Source organism: Lonchura striata, chromosome 5 (genome assembly GCF_050655825.1).
Source record: "Lonchura striata isolate lonStrDom1 chromosome 5, ASM5065582v1, whole genome shotgun sequence".
Taxonomy (NCBI): Eukaryota; Metazoa; Chordata; class Aves; order Passeriformes; family Estrildidae; genus Lonchura; species Lonchura striata.
This window is the reverse complement of record NC_140707.1, coordinates 53785018-53805907: the sequence shown is the minus strand read 5'-3', so window position 1 is coordinate 53805907 and position 20890 is coordinate 53785018. Positions and strand designations below refer to the sequence as shown.

The window sequence follows — 20890 nt, the reverse complement described above, 5'->3', positions numbered from 1 at the left end:
CGAGGTTTGATGGTACAATAAGAAAGATTTATCTGTGTAGCTAGTGCATAGTAGCAGTTGTAGTTTGTTGGTTTTCCCCCTTCTGGTTTTTGAAATACACTGTGAGAAGGATTGCTACTTAATATTGCAGTTAAATAAGTGAAGAACCCTGTCACATATATTAAAATAGGTGGGATTGGTAACTTTTATTCACAAAAGAACCTGGTAACTTGGTAAACAAATCTACCTGCTTCTACTCCATTTGCAAGAAAAGTAGCTAAAATCATAGTGATGGTAATTAAAACACTTACTTTCTTTTCTACAGCGAGCATTTGAATACTTCAATCAAGCAGCTAATGCTGGCAATTCCCATGCTATGGCTTTTCTAGGAAAGGTAAGATATAAATACTCTGAAAAGTAAGAAAAATGCCTTGCAATGAAAATTAGAAAATATTTCCTACTTTCTGATATCAGTCAATCTAAAACTTGAATTCTGGAATCTAATTATTGCAGTTTATCTCCTGTTTTGAATTTTTCTGCAAGATTTGAGTGTTGTAGTCTGTTATGTCTTTTCTAAGTTTTCCTTTACTTCAGGAATTTTTGGAGTTTTTTTAAACAGTGCTTGAACTACAGGGGTTTTTTTAATCAAACAAATATTTGAATGTCATTTTTCTGTGGTGGAGTTCAAAACTTTAAATAGGCAACTATTCTTTTCCTCACAATGTGTGAGGGAAAACTAGGCTTCTTAGTATTTTCTGCTGGGCAAAGTTTTAAGTTGTGAAAGGAAATGGGAAGGAAATTCTTTCCATTTCATTCTGTGTAGAGAATTGAGGCATCTGAGTCAGAATTGCCTGTACTTGCTTTGCACTAAAACTTGAATCTATCTGCAGGTTGGGCCTTTGTTTCAGTAATCTCAGATTTAAGGCCTTTTTTGTCTAGAGGCAAATCTTATCTGACCCATCTGATTGCCTTCTATGATGGAGTGAAAACAATGGTCAGCAAGAGAATGTCTGGTAGCAGCTATCTAGATTTCTGTAAGGCCTTTGGCATGGTCCCATATAACATCCTTGTCTTGAAATTGGAGAGAAAAGGATTGGAGGGGTGGAATACCTGGGAGATAAGGAATTGGAGAGTTGTGATTAATGGCTCTATGTCCAGGTGGAGGCTGTGACAAGGGGGATTCCTCAGGGCTCAGTCCTGGGACTGGTGCTCTCTAATGTCTTTACCAGTGACACAGACAGTGAGATCGAGTGCAGCCTCAGCAAGTTTGCAGATGACACCAAGCTGAGCAGTGCAGTGACAACAGAAGGATCGGAGGCCACCCAAAGGGACCTGGACAATCCTGAGATGTGGGCCCATTAGAACCTCATGAAGCTCAATAAGTGCAAATGGGAGGGCTGCACCTGTACAAATATGAGTACAGACTGGGAAATGATCTCATTGAGAGCAGTCTTATGAAGAAGAACTAGGGGGATCTCATGGGTAAAGAGCTGGACATGACCCAACAGTGTGCGCTTGCAGCCCAAAAGGCAAACAGCATCCTGGCCTGCATCAAAAGAGGAGTGGCCAACAGGCTGAGGGAGGTGATTCTCCCCCTCTACTCTGCCCTCATGAGACCCCACCTGGAGTGCATTGTCCAGGTGTGCACTCCACAGCACAGGAAAGACATGGACCTGTTGGAGTTAATCAGAAGAGGGCCATAAAGATTATCAGAAGGATGGAGCACTTTCCCAGTTTAGGCAGGCTGAGACAGCTGGGGCTTTTCAGCCTGGAGAAGAGAAGGCTTTGGGGAGACCTCATTGCAGCCTTCCAATACCTAAAAGTGTCTTACAAAAAAGAGGGAGAGTAACATTTTGCACAACAGGTGGTGATAGGACACGGGGGAATGGTTTTAAACTAAATGAGGAGAGATTTGGGTTAAATGTTAGGGCCAAAGTTCTTTATTCAGAGGGTGGTGAGCCAGTGGAACAGGTTGCCCAGAGTAGTTGTGGGTGTCCCATCCCTGGAAGTGTTCAAGGCCAGGCTGGTTTGGGCCCTCAGCAACCTAGTCTAGTCCCTGCCCATGTCATGGCAGTTGGATCTAGATTATCTTTAACCCAATCTGTTCTATGATTTTTAATTTAAAACATGATTGGCAGGCTGCTGGCAGTGGTGATAATGAGTTACTTCTTAGAAAGGTATTTAGGTCACCTGTCTGAGATCTAGGTTGCAGACTATCTTCAGCCTATGAGGAGCTAAATCCTTATTAATCCATTTGAGTACCTTCTAAGGTTAGGCTACAATAAGCACCAGCTCTAGATCATCTTTTTCAGGCTGTCATTGTAGTAGAGGATTCAAAGTTAATGTCCTTAAAGCCTAAAAGAATAGCATAATATGCTGTTCAAGGCACCTGACAGAAGAAATTGCAGTTCCTGCTTTCTCTATTGGTTGAGTGTTTTGTTGCTAATTGTTGTTGAAGTGAACCAATTTTTGCTATGTTTTTGCAAAGTATTTTGACTGCCAATACAGTTTGATGGCCACTGGTCTCAAGACTTGTGCTCGATTGCGTGTTTTTCACTGTACATTGGTAATAGTGAAGGGTATTGTCATTAAAAAAAAGTTAATTTAATGGGCAGTTCATTTTCCATGAGAAAGTTAAACCCTCTGAATTTTACAGCAGAGAGGTGTATTTTCTGCATCTGGACAAGTTTTAATGATTATTCAGTAATGCAATAGTCAGTATAATCTAAGTACAGTAACTCCCTCTCAATATGTAAAGTGAAGATGTTTCATGGTCTTCATGCTAAACTGACTGCTTTGGCTGTTCTTCAGTAATGGCTTTCTCTTTCAGATGTATTCAGAAGGAAGTGATGTTGTACCTCAGAGCAATGAAACAGCCCTTCAGTATTTCAAGAAAGCTGCTGATATGGTATGATTATCTGTAAGGTGGAACTACACCATGTGCACTAAGCTGATAAAACTCTGAAATGCTGCAAATGCTTCATATGCTCTTCCATGTGCAGACACTTATTCCCACTTTAATTTGCCCATAATCTTACTTGCCTAAGACGTCAAAAACTGCTCTGGCCATGGTGCTTCATGAAGCTCTGTTCAGCATAAGGAGTCTAACTCTCATTAATAGAGTCTTATTTCATCAATATGAAATACTGTCCACCTAAATAGTCTGCAATTCTGTGAAGTGCTAGTTTTTGTTAATTTGTAGTTGTCTTGCCACAAGAATTTACAGTGCTGCTGTTACGGGAACATATAATAGTTTTATACGTCTCATCTCACTGGAATGTTTGCTTTTTGGGATGATGTTTTTTGATCATGTTAATCCCTTATATGTGTCTTTGATCTATGCCTTATGATAGTGTTTGTACAATTAAAGCATAAGTAGTCCTCCAGGAAGGGTGTTCAACATGTGAATCACAGTAGATTAAGTTCTGAAGGAGCTGTTGTAAGATAACTGCCTTCGTGGCTCTTACTTTCCACAGTCAGAATGCTGTTCCACATCTCTGTGCTAAAGTGAGGATCTCTCAATGTGCTCACCCTGCATTGAATGAAACTTTCTGATGTGTCCCATTGCCTGTCCTGGCACTGAAGCAGTGCCATAGTGCCTGCTTCTGTAGGGTCAGTGGTTAGTAATGTAGCCTACAGGACAGTCACCATTCCACCCTTAACACACGTTCTTAGAGTTACTGAAGTTATTTTGCAAGCTTCTGTAGCACCCAAAACACTTTGAAGTGGGAAAAACTAAAGATAACTAAGTTATTAATGCCCCACCTTTCTAGGTTTATGGGTACTACATTTTGTATGACACTGTAAAAGTGTACAGTAGGCTTTCAAAACTAATGCTGAAAGCTTTTTCCCTGTTCATCAGCTGTGTAGTTAGTGAATGAAAGTTAGTGCAAATGCTGTTTCCTCCCTAAATAACTACTACTGGGAGCAAAAAATTAATCTCTCTTGAGTACTATATGTTTTCATGATATTAAAGACATATGAGATTTGAAAGATATAGGTGTAAGTTTTGCCTTTCTTTGCAGAAGTGTTCTTCTGTGTTTTCAGGGTAATCCAGTTGGACAGAGTGGATTAGGAATGGCTTACCTCTATGGAAGAGGTGTTCCAGTGGTAAGCTTTTGACAGTCGTCTTTCTAATCATAGGTGATTGTGTGACTTTTTGTTGCCAACAGATTTTTTTTTTTTTTCCTGGAGGGAAGTACTATGGAAAGCTTAATTGAAAATTCCTGTTTGACTGAAAATTCCTTGGGGAAATCTGTAATGTAAAAAAAAAAAATGCTCTGTGGAATTAGCAGCTATGAAAGAAACATCTTGATTTTGCTCTCAGAAGTTTGAAAATATTGCTTAAGCTATTAGAAATGCATAGAAGTGTGCATTTTAACAGGAGATTTGAGCTTGTCTGTAATTTTCTTGTGAAATAAAACAAATCCTAACTGTCCCCATTTTGTGACTCTTGTGGGAGTGAAGAAACACTGAAACTTTTAATTAGTTCATTTGCTTTATTGCTTTTCCCACAGGAAGGTTTCTTATCAAATGTTTTATATTAAGCTCTGCAAACAGGTACTCAAAATGTGAATTAGCCCAAAGTTGAGGAAATAAGTAGGTGTTCCAGAAACAGAACAGAGCTTCCATTCTGTTAAGCATAACTGTTCATAGCAATGCTATATGTGGATGCCAGCTTTGAGATAGCTGCAGAGTTACAACAGGTGAAATATCATTGTAGTCTATTTCGGTTTTTGCTTCCATATTTTGAACAGGGGAATATTTTCACTGGAAAATCTTGCTGTAATTTTTCTGTAAAACAGATCTGTCCTTTCACATATGCACATGCATATTTTCTCTCTTAAACTTTGGTGTATTGCAAGGCTCTAATGACTGGACCAAATCTTCCTGCAGAACTATGAGCTAGCACTGAAGTATTTCCAGAAGGCTGCAGAACAGGGATGGGTTGATGGACAGCTTCAACTAGGTTCCATGTATTACAGTAAGTGGCATCAAAACCATTTGCAGGTCTAAGCACCTGCCCTTTCAGTTACTGTTCACTAGGTGGCAATAGAAGTGTGCATACACTGCATGTAGAGTGGGCTTACTACATTGAACTTGTATTTCACTCTGTTTTTTCCTGACTTTTTCACAAAGCTTTTCTAGAGTAATTTTAAAAAGTACTGTTTCATACAACGCTGCTTTTCAGGAGGAATTAATAGCAAGTATTTAATCTTTCTTTTAGATGGCATTGGAGTCAAGAAAGACTATAAACAAGCTTTGAAATACTTTAACTTAGCCTCCCAGGGTGGCCACATCCTTGCTTTTTATAATCTGGCTCAGATGCATGCTACTGGCACTGGAGTGATGCGGTCCTGTCATACTGCTGTTGAGGTAAGGTCACCTGCTTGTCAAGATCAATAATAGTGACTTGCGAGAGATTGGCTATAACCACATCAGCCTGTATAGGACGTTTCCAGCATTGACTGCCGAGTCAAGGCTATCAAAAGGGAAAGTGATACATTAGCAAACTTGTTTGTATTTCATGAGAAAAATCTTTGGGTTTTTTGTTATGTCAGGTTTCTCTTTCCTTTGTTAACTTTGAAGAAAATTAAAATAATGTAATGCAAAACAAGCAACAGCAACTTCTAAGTGCCAAATTCTTCTTTTATTCTTGGTTTTAAGTGTAACAAAACTAAGATACTAAATAATTCCGAGTAAGCATCTGAATCTTACAAGTTACTGTCTTTACTTACTAAGAATCTTACAAGTTGCTAAGCATCTATCTGCTTAGCAACTTGTATCTTAAAGTAAGCCTTTCTTGAGCAGTGGAGCTTGCTTGTCATGTTTTCATGTGAAACACAAATATTTTGAACAGACATCAGAATGTTAAAGTGTTATTTCTTGCAAAACCTACATTTTTGAAGTTCCTGACAACCAGTATCCTCCCCCTTCATTTTTCCTCTGCAGTTGTTTAAGAATGTCTGTGAACGGGGGCGTTGGTCTGAAAGACTGATGACTGCCTACAACAGCTATAAAGATGGTGATTCAAATTCTGCTGTGGTTCAGTATCTTCTTCTGGCAGAGCAAGGCTATGAAGTTGCACAAAGCAATGCTGCTTTCATACTTGATCAGAGTAAGAATCTGAATATGTACTGGAAAGGGTTTTTCTGGAGGTGGAATGTTAGAACTTTAATGAAGCTCTTGTCCTCTTTCCTGCTCTTCACACTGGAAAATAATGAGTTTTCATTTTCACTTCTAAAGATGATTTCATAGGCTGAAAGTTAAAATACATTTAATTTCTGACTTAGGGATTTTAAAATGGCATAAACAGAGAGTCTTTAGAAAATTGCACAGTCCTAAAAATTCTCTTCCCTTGGATTTCCCAAGCACAATTGTAAAAGTAGGGATTGCATTAGATTTACTTTTGACCTGTACTATGCATAGAAGTCATAGTGTCCTTTGTTCTTTCTCTTGTAATGCATTTTCTCAGCACCTTCTTCTTTGTGTGACTTTACTGATGCTACTCTTGAAGCAGGTGTTAAGTTAATTCTCTTAGATTTGAAAAAAAACTTGTCCTATATGTCTTACTGGAACTAGATGGCTTGAACTTGGATTTATTTGAGTTTGAAGTCATTGGGAGACAATGGAAGTGCAATGGCAAATCTTTCTAGAAACTGAAAAACACAGTATTTTAAACTTTCTCTATAGCAAATCTAGGTGTCAATGCCAGCTTTGTCTTAGTATTGAAAGCACCTATTGGTGGCTGGTGGGCTAATCTAACATCTTCATTTCTAGTTAATGTTTTTTAAAGGTGTCTGAGTTAATAATCTTTAGATAAGGTACAGTAATGACAGTCTTGGCAGGAAGTGCATGCTTGCAAAGAAACAGCGTTTTTCCCCGAGTTAAAACTCTTGATTGTCTTTACTCAGATATATCTGCATTTCAACTGGAGATTGTTTTACAATTACTTGACAGGTTTTATACAAAATCTTTGTGTCAGCTGTGGGATACTACAGCTAAAACCATAATTACACTAGAAGTTCAAGTTATAAATCCTTTGAATTATCCAGTAGTTCATGAACCTTTAAACTATGTCATGGACAACTTCTGAAGTAGCTGAAGCACTGCCATGTAAGAGACTACAGTCTGGCTGGTTAAGGAGTTTAAGCCTTTGTTTTACTTGACTAGTCCTGGGTTTCAGATGGCCAAAACTATAACAGCTTTTACTTCAGCCTTGTATTTGTCAAAGTCCAAATTATGTGCTCTTAAGACTTGCATTTTCTGTCATTCCTCAAGTATGCATCAGAATCTCCTACAGCTGGAATGGGACAGACGCTTGGTAAAGCATAGTTCAGGGTGAAATTATATAGTTTGTTCCTAGCCCTATTATGTGGTCAGATAAATGGAAAGGCCATATAAATGAAAGCGGGTTTTATGAGTTTCAGATGGGTTAAATCTTGTTTGTTCTATAACACAGATTGCTTCAAGTTTTTAGTATATTTCAGCAGACTGAAGATAAGCAGGGGTTTTTTTGTGGTTGTGTGTGCATATACCATGGCTCTATTTAACTGGATTATTTTCTTCTTTAGAAGAAGCTAGCATAGTAGGAGAAAATGAAACCTATCCTCGAGCTTTGCTTCACTGGAATAGGGCAGCTTCTCAAGGTATGTGTGTACCTCACAATTCTAATCTGTTTCTTTTTATGTTGAGGGATACATTTAGTGTAGGTTTGCAACTGCAGTGTGAGCTGCAGGTTGAGCTCTGTGTGGGAGGAGCCAGAGGCAAGGGGCCATGAACTGCCGACCTTTTCCATAACAAGGGGCTCAAGGACCTGTGGTCAAGCCAGGTGACAAGACACAGCAGGAGCCAAGAACCCCAGACTTAAGTATGAACAGATTGTGAGGGTATAAAAGCCCAGGGATTTTTTTATTTGGGGTTCCTCCTCAGAAATACAAACTCAAGCTCTTTTTTGTGTTACTGTGCCATTATTAAATTGTTTAAGAGATTCAGACATCTGGGACTCTGCTCTTGGAAATCCAGGGTTGAACCAGTAAAGAAAGCTTGTTTGACTGCATGACAGTGGCACAAGTAGGGAGTCAAGCACCAATCAGCCCTTGCAGCCACCCACTGCAAAGGAGGAATGAGCTTCAGTCCCTGCAGTAACAGTCTGTCGTGGTGGGAGTGAGATGGCCAGAGTGCCTCCCAGATGATCAGATGGGAAGGTTTCCTTATTATTTAGTAGAGCTATTAATGCCCAGTTTCATCTGTTTTGCTATGAAACATGTAAAGAGGAAAGTTTTCCTCCTCCTGTTAACAGAAGTTGTATCCCAGACAGGGTAGTTGATATTCTTAGGTCTATTGTTAGCTATAGTGTCATTACAATATCCTTGCATGTCTGAGCCTTTCCGTGGTTCTGAAGACTAAAAGGACTAAATGACAAATATACTTTGTATTTCTCTTGTTGTTCCATATGGAGTTGTAGAGCAGTGTTAAACAACATTAGTGATGTTTGCACTGACTTTTCTAAAAATATATCTGCTTGGGAAAATAAATCAAAAATCTTTAAGAGTAATTTGTTACTTTTTATCATTTATTAAGAAATGCAATTTCCTATTCAAAGTAAGCAGTGATGAAGAATGCATCCTTGATGTCCAAACAGCACAAATTTAAATTCTGCTTGTTTACCTACCCTAAAATAACCAAAACTTAACTTAATGATGAAATATCTTGAAGTATCTAACTTCCAAAGGTTTTTGAATTTAGAGCAAGAGTACCATGCAAATTCAGACTTTAAAGGCTTTTAGTTGAAAGTTAAGAAATTGAAATGATGACATGAATGATGAGACACTATTTTTAAAGTTTCCAGCGTAGTTTTCTAGTTTACTGCTTTTAAAAAAGAAGTTGAATCCTTTAAAGGCCATATAGAAAATGAAAAGTTTTTCTGTAATAAGGGACTAATCATGAACATGTTATGCGTTTTCAGCTGCTACCACTTCATAGCAATAAAAATGTTGGTAGGGTTACTAGGAAAAGGTCTTACCTGGAAATAGAAATTGGTTGTGTTTTGGTTAGCTTAGCCAGATTTAAAAAAATAAAAGCTGTTTATGTGAGAGGGTGGTGAAAGATAAACAGTTTGTACAAACTGTGAAAAGTAATATTAACGCTCCTGCTGCATCTTCATAGGAAGCCAAAAGGGTTTCTTTGCCTAGCTATTTTATCCTTTTTTGTTGTTTTTTGATTTATAGGATATACTGTTGCAAGAATTAAGCTTGGAGATTACCATTTTTATGGGTTTGGTACTGATGTTGATTACGAAACTGCATTTATTCACTATCGACTGGCATCAGAACAGCAGCACAGTGCTCAAGCAATGTTTAATCTGGGCTACATGCATGAGAAGGGATTGGGCATCAAACAGGTGAGTGAGCTGTACACTGAGAGTCTTTGTTAGAGTACATTTGCTGATACTCAGTTAAGTCCACAACTATTACTGGGCTTTGGGTAGTGTATAATTAACCACTTAATTTGGAATTACTGTGTCTCTCAATACACTCACCAGTAGGCAAGGGACAAGTATATTGACTTTGCACTTAACTAAGTGAAGTAATGATGCACAGACAGAGAAGAAACATTTGCCTAACACCGTGAATATTGGCAAAAGAGTGCCATATGCTTCAGAAATGCTTTCAAGACTTTGAAGTGTCATGAAACGAATGCAAATCAACTCCAGGCTCATAGTGTTTTAGTAAAGGATTATTCGTGTCCTCTGAAGCACTGGTTAAATTGTTTCCTGTATCATGACATTTTGAAAACAAGGTAACAAAGCATAACCATGACCAAATCAGATGTGGTTTTTCAATTTAGGCAGACATCACCTAAAGAAGACAGTATATGTGGTTCTCCTAGGAAGCCTATGATGTGTTTCTGTCCATGAGTTAATTCTTATGGAATCCAGAGCAATGTATTTTTGTATGTGTCAAAATAATATAATTGGCAAATGCATGCTAATTTTGAGCAGCCTACCTTAGCATAATGCATGAATATAATAATAACTTGACATGAAACTGTAAGAAATGGCTTAATTTTCCCTATTTTCAGTGAGCTTCAACTTTTTTTGTCTACATATGCATCTTTTAATTATTCTGTTGATCTGTTATAAAAGACCAATTTTTGCTTTTTTGACAAAATAAGAGAACAATACAGAGCAAATCATAAGTCAATATTGTTACTTTGGCAGCATCAGGCAATCAACGTTGGAAAAATACTTAGTGACCTAGATGTAAAAGTGACAATACAGTACGCAAACTGCATTTTCTCTGAAGTTTACTTTCAAATGTTACTTTAGGATGGTTTTCCTTTTGTAACTGAGCCCTCAAAGGTAGTTAACTTCTGAAAATAAGTCTGCAGCTAAAAGCAATAGTTCTAAAGATGGAGGTTTTCTTAAAATTCTTTCAGGCATGGACCTTTTTATTTTGCCGCTGTCTTGAATACTGCACAATTTAGATCAAATAATAAAAAGTTTGAAAAGGTTATTGCATTGTGTTCAGCATGATGGGAAAATTATTCCTAATGCCATCATTTGCACAGTGTTCTCCAGCCTGAAGCAGAGATGGCTACACAGAGAGCCAAAATGAGTGCATAGAGGCTCATGAAGACCATATGTAGCCTCGCTTCATGCAGAGAAATAATACTTTCTCTCCTTCAGATCCACCATGGAATGAAATGTTAAATTGCAAGGGAAATAGAGATAGTAAATATACATAGAGGAAAGGAGCACTGAGAATGTCTAAGCAAGGAAACTGCATGTATAAAACCAGTCTTAGTAATTCTGAATATGTAATGTCCTTGCTTTCTGTGTTCTGTATGATGAGAAGATGGATATTTAGGACTGATTTAGATGAGGCTAGGGGCTGGGCCAGGATATTCTAAAAAAGGCTGAGTTTTGCATGAATCAGAATTCCTTAAATTGCTCTCTGTGCTTGAACTTTTGCCAGTCTGCTCTCACTAATGCCAGATTATGTGCATTTTGGACAAGTAATAAAATATAATTAGTGTATATGTGCAGAAATGGTTAGAAGCTGCACTGTGCAGCAGACTTACTGTAGTGTAACTGAGAAGAAATGCTGCTGCATAGTCCTCAAAAACTTGGGTTTTCTTAGTCTTATGTTTCTTGTGGTGTTGGAAATGTGAACTTGAATTCTGGCTTCAGTTAAAATAGCGTCATCCTCAAACTGAAGCTTCCATTTACTTGTATATTCAAAGGTGAACATATCTCAGAAGAAAAACCTATGGTTAGTTTTTCAAGTTCTTCAAAACTGTGCTTTGAATTTTCTTACCTTCAGGATATTCATCTTGCCAAACGATTCTATGACATGGCAGCTGAAGCAAGCCCAGATGCTCAGGTTCCAGTCTTCCTAGCACTTTGCAAGCTTGGAGTGATTTATTCCTTGCAGTACATACGAGAAATTAATGTAAGTAATGCAGAATTAAAAGAAAACAGCAAATGTGTTCCCACTTTTTAAATAAGCTCAATTTGTAATTTTACTTAAGTTGAAGTATTGCTTGAACCTTCTGCCAACTTAGGATAGATTTGTTTTCTACTGTTGCATACTAAGAAAGTCATTGAAGCTTTTATGCCTATTTCCTATTTGTGCAACTCTGTGAATCTGAAATGTGCACAGGCAGTGCTCTTCTGTGCTGTTCTTCCCTTGAAGAGAATTTCTCAAAACTGATCTTATCTATGACCATCTGCTATCAAAATGAAGCAGATTAAACTGACATAATTGCTCAGGGGAAAAAAACTATATCCCTAATTCTCATGCTATTTTATATTCAGCTGTAACAACCCCGTTATTGTTGTTTGAGCTCTGTTGGGGAAAAAATGTGTCTGTATTAGTGTATGTATTTTATAATGTTTCTACTGGGTGATGGTCCTGAAAGAAAAAAGTTTTCTGGAGTCTAAGTGGAGTCTTTCCAATATTTCTCAGTGTTCTGACATGTTACTGCCTTTGTGGATTAGTTAGTAAACTAAAATGGTATGGAAGTTATTATCACTTAGAGCAGATGCAGTTTCAGGCAATTCAGCAAAGTTTGACAAATCATAGTAGTCTTGAGGCTGAGGACAGTCAAAAGTCAATTGGGCAAATACGCACGTAGCACTCACAGAAGCTGGTATGCAGAACACAGCTTTTCCTAGTTTTACGTCTGCTGCTGCAGATTTAAATAAGCAGTGACTGTGTCGTATCATCAGATACACTAGTGAAGCAGAGGAGTGCATGTTGGCTAATCCTTACGCAAAAGGGGTCTTGCAAAAAGGCACATCAATCAAAATTCCCTGTCCATTACCTACAAAAATCTCAGCATTGTACCACGCAAGTGTCCTGAGGCTTAATGCTCTGTCATTCGTGGGAAAGCCATAAAACTCCATAGTGGAACTTTCATCTGTAAAATAGAAAATAGAGTATCTCATTCTATATAGCACACCTCTTGGTTTTAATGGTATTTTAGTCGCTGGAAACTAGGAATGTCACTGATGTGATACTATTTTTTCAGAGAGGAAAAGAGCCACTAAGTTTAAAAACTGATACTTATATATGAAAAGTGTTACAAGTCAAATTTCCCATTTGTGTTCTTTGACATGATGTGGACTTTTTCTTTCTTAGATGAGAGAGGTATTCTCACACATTGATATGGACCAGCTGCTGGGGCCTGAGTGGGACCTTTACCTTATGACTATCATTGCCTTGCTCCTGGGAACAATTATAGCTTACAGACAAAGGCAGCACCAAGCAATTCCCAGACCAGCAGGACTGCGGCCAGCTGTGCCTCAACAAGAACCGCCCCCAGAGCATCAACCACCACAATAGCAACAAGAGCCTCAATGAAAGAACTGGATTTTTCCAAAAGGAACAATTTTCATTGTGAATTAGGACTTTGGATCAACAGTCCCTCCCCCAAAAGAGGCACAAAGAAGTTAAAAAAAATGTTTGAAAGCTGCTTAGAATGATGCCTTTTTTCAGGGATAAGAAAATTATTTTGAAACTGATTTGAATGTTATTTCAGTGCCAATGGAATAACACTATGGCTTTTTTCATGGAAACACAAGAGTGCTACTACAAAAATGTTGCCTGCTGTATCTAGTTCCTCTTTGTTCAGAGTCCTTTTCATCTCCCAGAGAGACAGAAGGCTAACAGTGGAAGGTTTTTGCCTTCTTGATAGCAGTTATCCTTTATAAAAGTAATAATAATAAATTTATGGCAAATTTAAGTCCAAGAAGCTAACCTGTAAAAAAATTCTGAAAATATTAGGGCTGTTAGGAACTTAAATTCTGACCTGCATCCCAAGTATTTCTATAGTCCGTATTTCATTTTTTTTTTAGTATTTCTTATACTTTGATATAGGCTGTCTTGGATGGTTTAACATAGATTATTGATAAACCCTGTAAAACTAAGCCAACAAACATGCTACTCTCCATTTGTGCTTTGTTTTGGGTATTTTCCTGCATTCCCCTTAGGCAGTTCTCAGCAGTCAGTATGTTGCCCGTGAGGTGGAATGGGACAAATAGAGTCTGTAAAGCTTGTCAGTCGAAAACTGTCCACACAGCACCCAGACCTCACATACTTCTAAAACTTTTCAGGAGACTGTGTACTTTGCAGTCCTTCATGGCATGAAAACCTATGGGTAGAGTTGCTAAATATAAATTTGTCTTTACCAAGAGGCTGAGTCTAGATAGCAGAAAGCACCAGTATTACTGCGCACACTGAAGAAAGGAGAGAGCCAGACGTCTCAGTGAGTAAGACTTGCTTTTGGAGTTGGAAGTTCTGTGGTTAATTTTCAACAATCCTGTTAGTGATTTGCACTGCAAGAAAGAAATGTGTGTATCTCATGCATGTGTCTGCTTAATGCATCTACAAAAAAGAGCCACAAAAATGCATGCTGTCTACAAAAGGGCATGGGCTTATGCCAGTGATGCTACTCCAAAGCTACAGGGGTGCTCTGGCTGTCGCCAGCCTCCCTTCTACCTGGCATAAAGGAAAGTCACAGTAATGTCTCTGGCTGTGCCATCTCAAGGACCCCTTGTAAAAGAAAATCCAAAAAGAAAGAAGGCTAGTGGCTCCTTGATGCCACCAGGTCAGTGTAAAGGCCTTTTAATGAGTGTAAAGACTGTGGACTGATGATTTAAAACTGCAAGAGGAATCTTCACTTAGCCATGATTTTCATTGAACGATAATTTCTGGGGCTGGGGATGGGAAGTGGCAGAATAGTTTAGGAGCACAAAATGCATAATTGTCTGTCCTTATTTTCCAGTGGTAGTGAAATACTGGTTTCTGTACTAGCATTAAACCCTCTGAATATGCTATCATAAAGCTGAATGAATACAAATGAGGAGGCTTTAGCTGCTTTCTGACAGAAGCTGTTGTGTTTAAAGGGTTAAGGGCTTCTTTTCTTGCAAATGTTTTTCGGGTGTATTGGCAACAACAACATATCAATACACTTTATTTAGAATTGAGATTTTGGTATGGTTTCATATTTGGTACATGTGCAAAGAGATCATTGCACAATGGATCTCTAGTTTGGGTAGAAGATAAGCAATCCATTATTTTGTAAATGGAAGTGTCACGGATGACTAGTATTAAAGGTACTAGTATTATAGGTAGAACTTCTCAGTACTTCACAATGCTTATGCTGGTCATATGAAGACAAATCTTTAATTTTAGTGTGGAGGGTTGCAGCATGTAGTAGAGGAATGCCATGTTCAGTCTCAATCATCATTAGCAGATGAAACAGTATTGAACTTAATTGTAGTGTCTTATATGTACAGCATTCCCCAGCTGCATTTCTAAGATATCTGTGACTTCTGAACACTCCCTCTGAAATATTTTGCCACTGTCACTTAACTTTTTAGCTTGGCGTGAATTAAATTAAAGATGTATGGAAATCGTTTTTCAGTTAAATACCATTCATTCATTCATTGGTGTTGATCTCTTAGGCAATTCGGAAATTTTGTTACTGCATTATTAAAATGTTTTGGTTGTTGATCTATTAGAACTAAATTCTAAAAGCTCTGTTTTGCTTGCATGAGAATCTCTTATCACTGCTGCTATGTGACAGTCTTACAGATGACTTTCAGTGAATCTGATGCATTTTTAACATCCAAGAAATCAACAGAAGAAAATAATTGAAGATCAGCAAGTTATTTCATTTTAAAAACTGTTTTTTGAAGGAGCAATAAGGAAGTCTTTCTCCTGCTTTTTTCCCTTCCACCAAATTACTACCACCAACTCTTCAGATGACATTCATTTGAATGTGGTGGTAGAAGAAAAAGGTACTTACCATAAATAATGGCAAGTTAACTCAGGGATTAAAGATATAAATAAGTTTCCTAAATCAGTTATCTACACCATGACTTAAGTTTTTGTGACAATCCCTTACTACTCTGTTCTGAAACTTGCTTTTTGAGGAAAGTATATTTAACTCTTACTAGCAATATGTTCCTTGTGCACTCAGTTAATCAAGCATCTTTTTCCTAAAGAAGCTGAGTTGCTCAGTTTACTGCAGTGAAGTACTTTTCCCTTTTGGTTGCACACAGGTTATCTTATAGTTTATATGCAGGAGTATTTAAGAAGGGAAACTTGATGTAAGAGAAACCTTTCTGGGTGTGTTCAGCATGGTTTGAATAGAAAAGTTGTATTCTTTGTGAGTAGTAACATAGGCCAGAGCCTGCCTATTTGACCTTCATAGACATGCTCTTCTTTCCCTGCACAGAAAATGGAACTACAGAGCAGTAAGTGTTATTGGTGGGATTTTTATATGTAGGAGAACTGTGGGAAAATATGAAGAAACGCATTATTCTGCACCTCAAATTATTAATCAAAGACATTAGCTGTTCCTGCTAGTTAAAAGAAACACTGAACTGTTGAGAAAACAGGATTTTAGTTCATCACTGGTGAAACTTGTCCCAGTGCTATCTGTTGAAATAATTTTCTTCCTTTATATTGTCCATGATGGGACGGTGTAATAGAAGGTAAGGCCTTTGATGCAAACATCCCTGTAAGACTCTTGCAAGATAGTTTTACTCACTTTTTAGTTATCTTCCATAAGTCAGCTACTCTTATTTTAAAAAAAAGTTTTAATTTGGGGGGAGAACATTAAGATATGGCTTGTGAAAGGACTTTTTAAGACTATGCATTATCTAATTTCCACCTATTATATGCTAGTTTTGGCCTATAAAAGGGGATTACACTCACCTTTGGAAGTTGCTTTCCTTTTAGATAGGCAACAATGAACTGAAATTCTATTTTTTTGTTTCAGAGAATATTAAACTGAAAAGATTTAGTTTGATTTGAACTACTGCAAATGCATATGGCAAATAGGGAATATTGGGGGGAACCCTTTGTTTTTATCAGCTACAGTTCTTTAAAGGGTCTTGTAGGAGTTTTGTAAATTTATTTTGTATTTAAAATCAGTATAAAGGCTGGTCAAATGTAATATAATTGTGTAAACAAATTATGTTAATAGAAAGATGTACAGATTCATTTTGTACTGTATCTTTAATCTTGTGAAATAAAGATACCACCTGTGTGGTTACCCTCAGTGTTCACAGTGGTTATGATGACAGAAGATGTGATTTGATAGTCATATGCACTGGTAATATGCCACTATTCAATGCACCCCTTCCTATAAGGATTCTCATGCTTTCACTTCCATTCCTTAGGAAGGGCAAAGAAAGGAGGAATGGATCATTATGCATTTTGTCTTCAGTTATGCTATAAACTTGCCCTCTGTGTGCATGTATGTGTGTGACAGCATATATAGCATTTGTACCATGGCTGGTAGGCTCAGAACTGCTGTGTGATTCAAGAGTAGTGACCAGTAACTTCAGAATTACTACTGCATTTTCAATGATACAGGGATAATTCAGTCAGTTGGAACAGATACTAGGGGAGGGACTACCCCAAGCTGACAGATTTGTTTGCTTTGCAGGCTGTTTTTGACCCATTCATCCCTTCAGGCTCCAGCTGTTGAGACCAAGTCCTCCCTTACTAAATTCAGTGAGTTGATGCGCTTTGCAGTGTGCTTGTTCATTGGGGAGAAGGAAAGTAAGGACAGTGGGGGAGCAGTAATGCCTAGGAAAGGTATCAATAGGTAAGTGATCCTGAGCATCAGCCCAAATCACATAGTTTTCTGAAGTATTTGGAGGCTTTCCGTGTTGTCTGCTCCTGCCGATAGCACTTGTTGCAGGTAAAAGCAGAACTGCAGGTGTTAAAACCAGACTGAGTTCGACTAACAAAGCTCAAGCTTAGTGAGGCTATCCCTCACCTTCCAAAGAAGTCCATTGTTTGAGATGTGATTGCTGACATACTCAGTTGAGGTGGGATGAAGTAGATACTTTATTGTATTTGTAGCCTGTGTGTCTGTGTGGAGCTGTGTTCTGTGGAGGGAACTGAGTACCAGGTGGTACCATATGATGTGGTGTGGGAGAGTGTTGGGGATTTCTGTAGCTTGTTTGTTTTAAAAAGCTCCAGGATAATGTTCATTGAAAATTAGTATGTTTAGTTTGGTTTTGGTTTTTATATTGCTGTATTCTTTATATTTTAGTCTTGAGACTGAAACTAATTAAAATATTATTAGAAAGTATAATTTCTAAACCTGCAAGACCTGTTTGATTAGAATGTGTTATTTGGTATGATAAAATGTTCTTCCTCCTCTTTAAACTATCATGATCTTAATGGATTTTCAAATCATGACTTTGATTCCTTTTTTCTATAAAGAATAACTGAGGAAAAAAAGTCACTCTAGCCTATTTACTGTCAAAAATCTTCAGGCTACTGCAATCAGCTCCTTCTAAAGCCAAGGATGAGGGAGGACAGTGTACCATCTAGTCAGATAATGAAAAATGAAACATATAGTACTAAATTTTATTTTCAGAAAGAAAAGCGGAGATGGAGTACCATTGTTGTTGCTCTTCAGGTAGTAAGAGAGATGGATGTCATTTAGCTTCCACAGAGATGGCTTGCTCACATTTTTATTTCTTTGGTGTCCAACTTTTTGAGCTTTCCATATAACATGGGTTACAATTCCAGATTTTAAAAATAACTTTGAAGAATATCAGGTTTTTGTGTTGCAGAATACTGAAATTATAGTTCTTCAATCCTGTCAGTCATTTTCTGTATTTCCTTATTTTTCATATGCTTGTTTTTTCTTCATTCTTCCTCCTAAACATAGATTGTTCTGTATAAAATTAGTTGTTCCAATTCCCATCTATTACGTGGCTCCATTTCTGTACGGGATTCATACCAACTTTTTTATTGCTTCTAATTAACTGCTTTAGCTGGGGGGGAGGGGAAATATTGTATCTGGGATGTGTGTTTGTAGCAACAAGGGGGTGTTAGACAAAAATGGCAACTTGGACTTGTTAAATACTTGAGGTCTCAAAGACTGGGAATGGAGTGGCTTCCAGACTTTGAGTCACTGTCATATCTTGAGAGAATGTGTGTATATACATACACAGAGATATAAGAAGTCCTTGGTTGCAGGAGCTCGGAAACTTAACAAAATTAAATAATTCAGTACTCTTTATTCCTCTCATATTTGTGGAGCAAAAGTTCAAAATTAAAAAACACTGTAGCTTCTGGTAAGACTTGGTAAATAATTACCTTCCCATGACTATTAAAACTTTTTTAATATGTAAATCATTCTAAAATGTGCCAAACCATCTTCCAACATTGTTTGGAATATTATGTGCACAGCTTCCAGGAAAGTGGCCTCTTTTGCAAGGTTTAATCCATATTCTCTTAGAGGACACAATCTTTCCCACTAAAGTAGGTGATGAAGAAATTTTTTTAAATCATTTTTCACTGAGATCATCTGGAGTTATCTAAATAGCTTGAAAACTAAATTAAAAATGTCTTACATTATTTGTTTCTGACCAGTCTTACTTTAATGTTCGTTAGGCTCCAGACTTTGCTATATACTGAAATTCTATTAATTAATGGCATTTTAGGTGCTTTTAAACAATTTGCTATTATTATTGTTATCACTGCTACTATTTGGAAAATTTCCCAGATCTAGTCAACAGCAATTTTAAAGGAAAAGCCAATTTGCACTGCAAGTATTAAAAAGTGATACGTCAAGTGATGTCAAACACACTTCATTAACTTTAAAGTCGTTATTATTATTATAGCTGATGTTAAAATTACTCAAGAAATACGTGGAATGTTCAGTTTAAGGGTTATAACTTTGCATTATAAAAAAGATACTTCTTGAACAATCATCCAGCTTTGAATTTAAAGGCCTGATAATCTACATGGTGAGTTTTCCAAAGTGACTTTGTGGCCTTCATTACTGGGGCAGTGAGATCAGTAGGACTTGAGTTAATTCTTTCCAGGTTGTATTTAGGAAGTCCATTAGGAAGAATAGCCACACCAAAATACGTATACATTTTCTTCTGGAATCCAGTGTTAACATTAATGTTCAGCTGTAATTGAATAACTAAAGAGTTCATATTTTTTACAAATTATTCTGTGTTTGACTTGGTTATTGAAATCTGGGAAACATTGCACAGAAGGGAGGTGACTCTAGCAAGAGATTTCAGCCCCAGTGAGATAAATATGGTGATCTCACTGCACACAGCTGTGTTGGCTTTTCCTGCCTCTCTGCTAAACTAACAACTTACTGAGTTCCCTACTAGGAGTCTGAGTTTTTTTGGGTTTTTTTTTTTTTGGAAGGCAAAGGGTTCAAGTAAGTAGGATCTTATCAAAATAGGGCAAGAAAGAAGGATTTCTTCATTTATGTAATCTCTCAACTAACAAACTGAACATTGTATATTAACTGTTTGCCTACCCTGTCTTTCATATTCAGTGACTAGCACCATAGAGACACAAGAAATACTTCTGGTGTTTTGCACATGTAATTGAAAAAAATTGGCCTAATTATTATGTTTGTGTTTTGTACAAGCCCCAAAGAGTTTACTCTTCAGTACATTGTCATTCTTAGTTCAGTTCCAAAAGGTAGATTGATACAAAATACTTCTAAATGTTTCTGGTGATACTAGTTCAGCATCATGAAGCTCATGTTTAGAGTAAACAGTGTGCAAATAATCCTTTGGCTGAATACTGAAAAACTTTATGGTAAATAATACTAAAATTATTAGAAAAGTGAACTAAAAATAAACCCCCTTTAAGATTTCAGATCTAGTGTCTCATTAATCTCATTTGGCACTGTGAAAGGTGCTAGAACAAACGGTATTCTGTCATTTTAAAATACTCTTCGTTATTTAAACACAGGGCATAAAATATTAATTTCCACTGTCTCCTTGGGATTTCTAAATGTCAAATCATAAAGACTTCCTTGCAGCTACAGAAAATAAAGTTTTCAAAACACATAAAATTAGTATGTTTGATAAGCCTTTAGCTCTCTCTATGCTTATATTGAGAATTTGATGCTTCCAAATTTCTCCACTAGCCACTGCACTCCAGGCACTGCTATTCTACAAACTCTTCAGTTGCTCAGATTGCAGCAGAACAAGCTCTGCAGATGCTGGTAATTTGGTTTGCTGCTAGATGGCAAAACAAGGGTGTCTGGTCATTGAGAAATGCCCTTCTGTGAGAAAAATATTGCTTGTGAAGGGGAGGTGAAGGTGATGGTCTGCCATGCTGGAAATAGTGCGTTTGTCCCAGCAATATTTGTTTAAATCTAATCTTGCCATTACTGAGATGTGCAGTTAAATCTCTCCTGAAGGATGTGATCTTCCAGACTGGGCTGTGGCAGCTGGAGCAAAGACCACACAGGTGTGTGCACACGGTCTGAGGTAAGGGAGCTAAGCAAACAATCTTTTGGCACCACACGTTTTTTTTCTTTTACTGCTCTGTGTGTCAATATCAGCTCACTGGCTGAGAAGTAGCACTTCTGTGAGACTACTTTGTGA

General features: G+C 37.5%; 1 protein-coding gene across 1 annotated transcript in view; it reads left to right on the top strand.

Moving 5' to 3' along the window:
• Positions 1-16557, top strand: part of SEL1L (SEL1L adaptor subunit of SYVN1 ubiquitin ligase) — a 34436-nt gene extending 17879 nt beyond the window's left edge. The window contains exons 12-21 of the mRNA XM_021542882.4: positions 305-373; positions 2810-2887; positions 4027-4089; positions 4876-4963; positions 5207-5355; positions 5932-6097; positions 7554-7628; positions 9210-9382; positions 11307-11435; positions 12627-16557. Coding sequence (XP_021398557.3) covers positions 305-373; positions 2810-2887; positions 4027-4089; positions 4876-4963; positions 5207-5355; positions 5932-6097; positions 7554-7628; positions 9210-9382; positions 11307-11435; positions 12627-12830 — 1194 coding nt within the window. The 3' untranslated portion in view covers positions 12831-16557. The remainder of the gene's footprint in view (positions 1-304; positions 374-2809; positions 2888-4026; positions 4090-4875; positions 4964-5206; positions 5356-5931; positions 6098-7553; positions 7629-9209; positions 9383-11306; positions 11436-12626) is intronic.
• The last annotated feature ends 4333 nt before the right edge of the window (positions 16558-20890 follow it).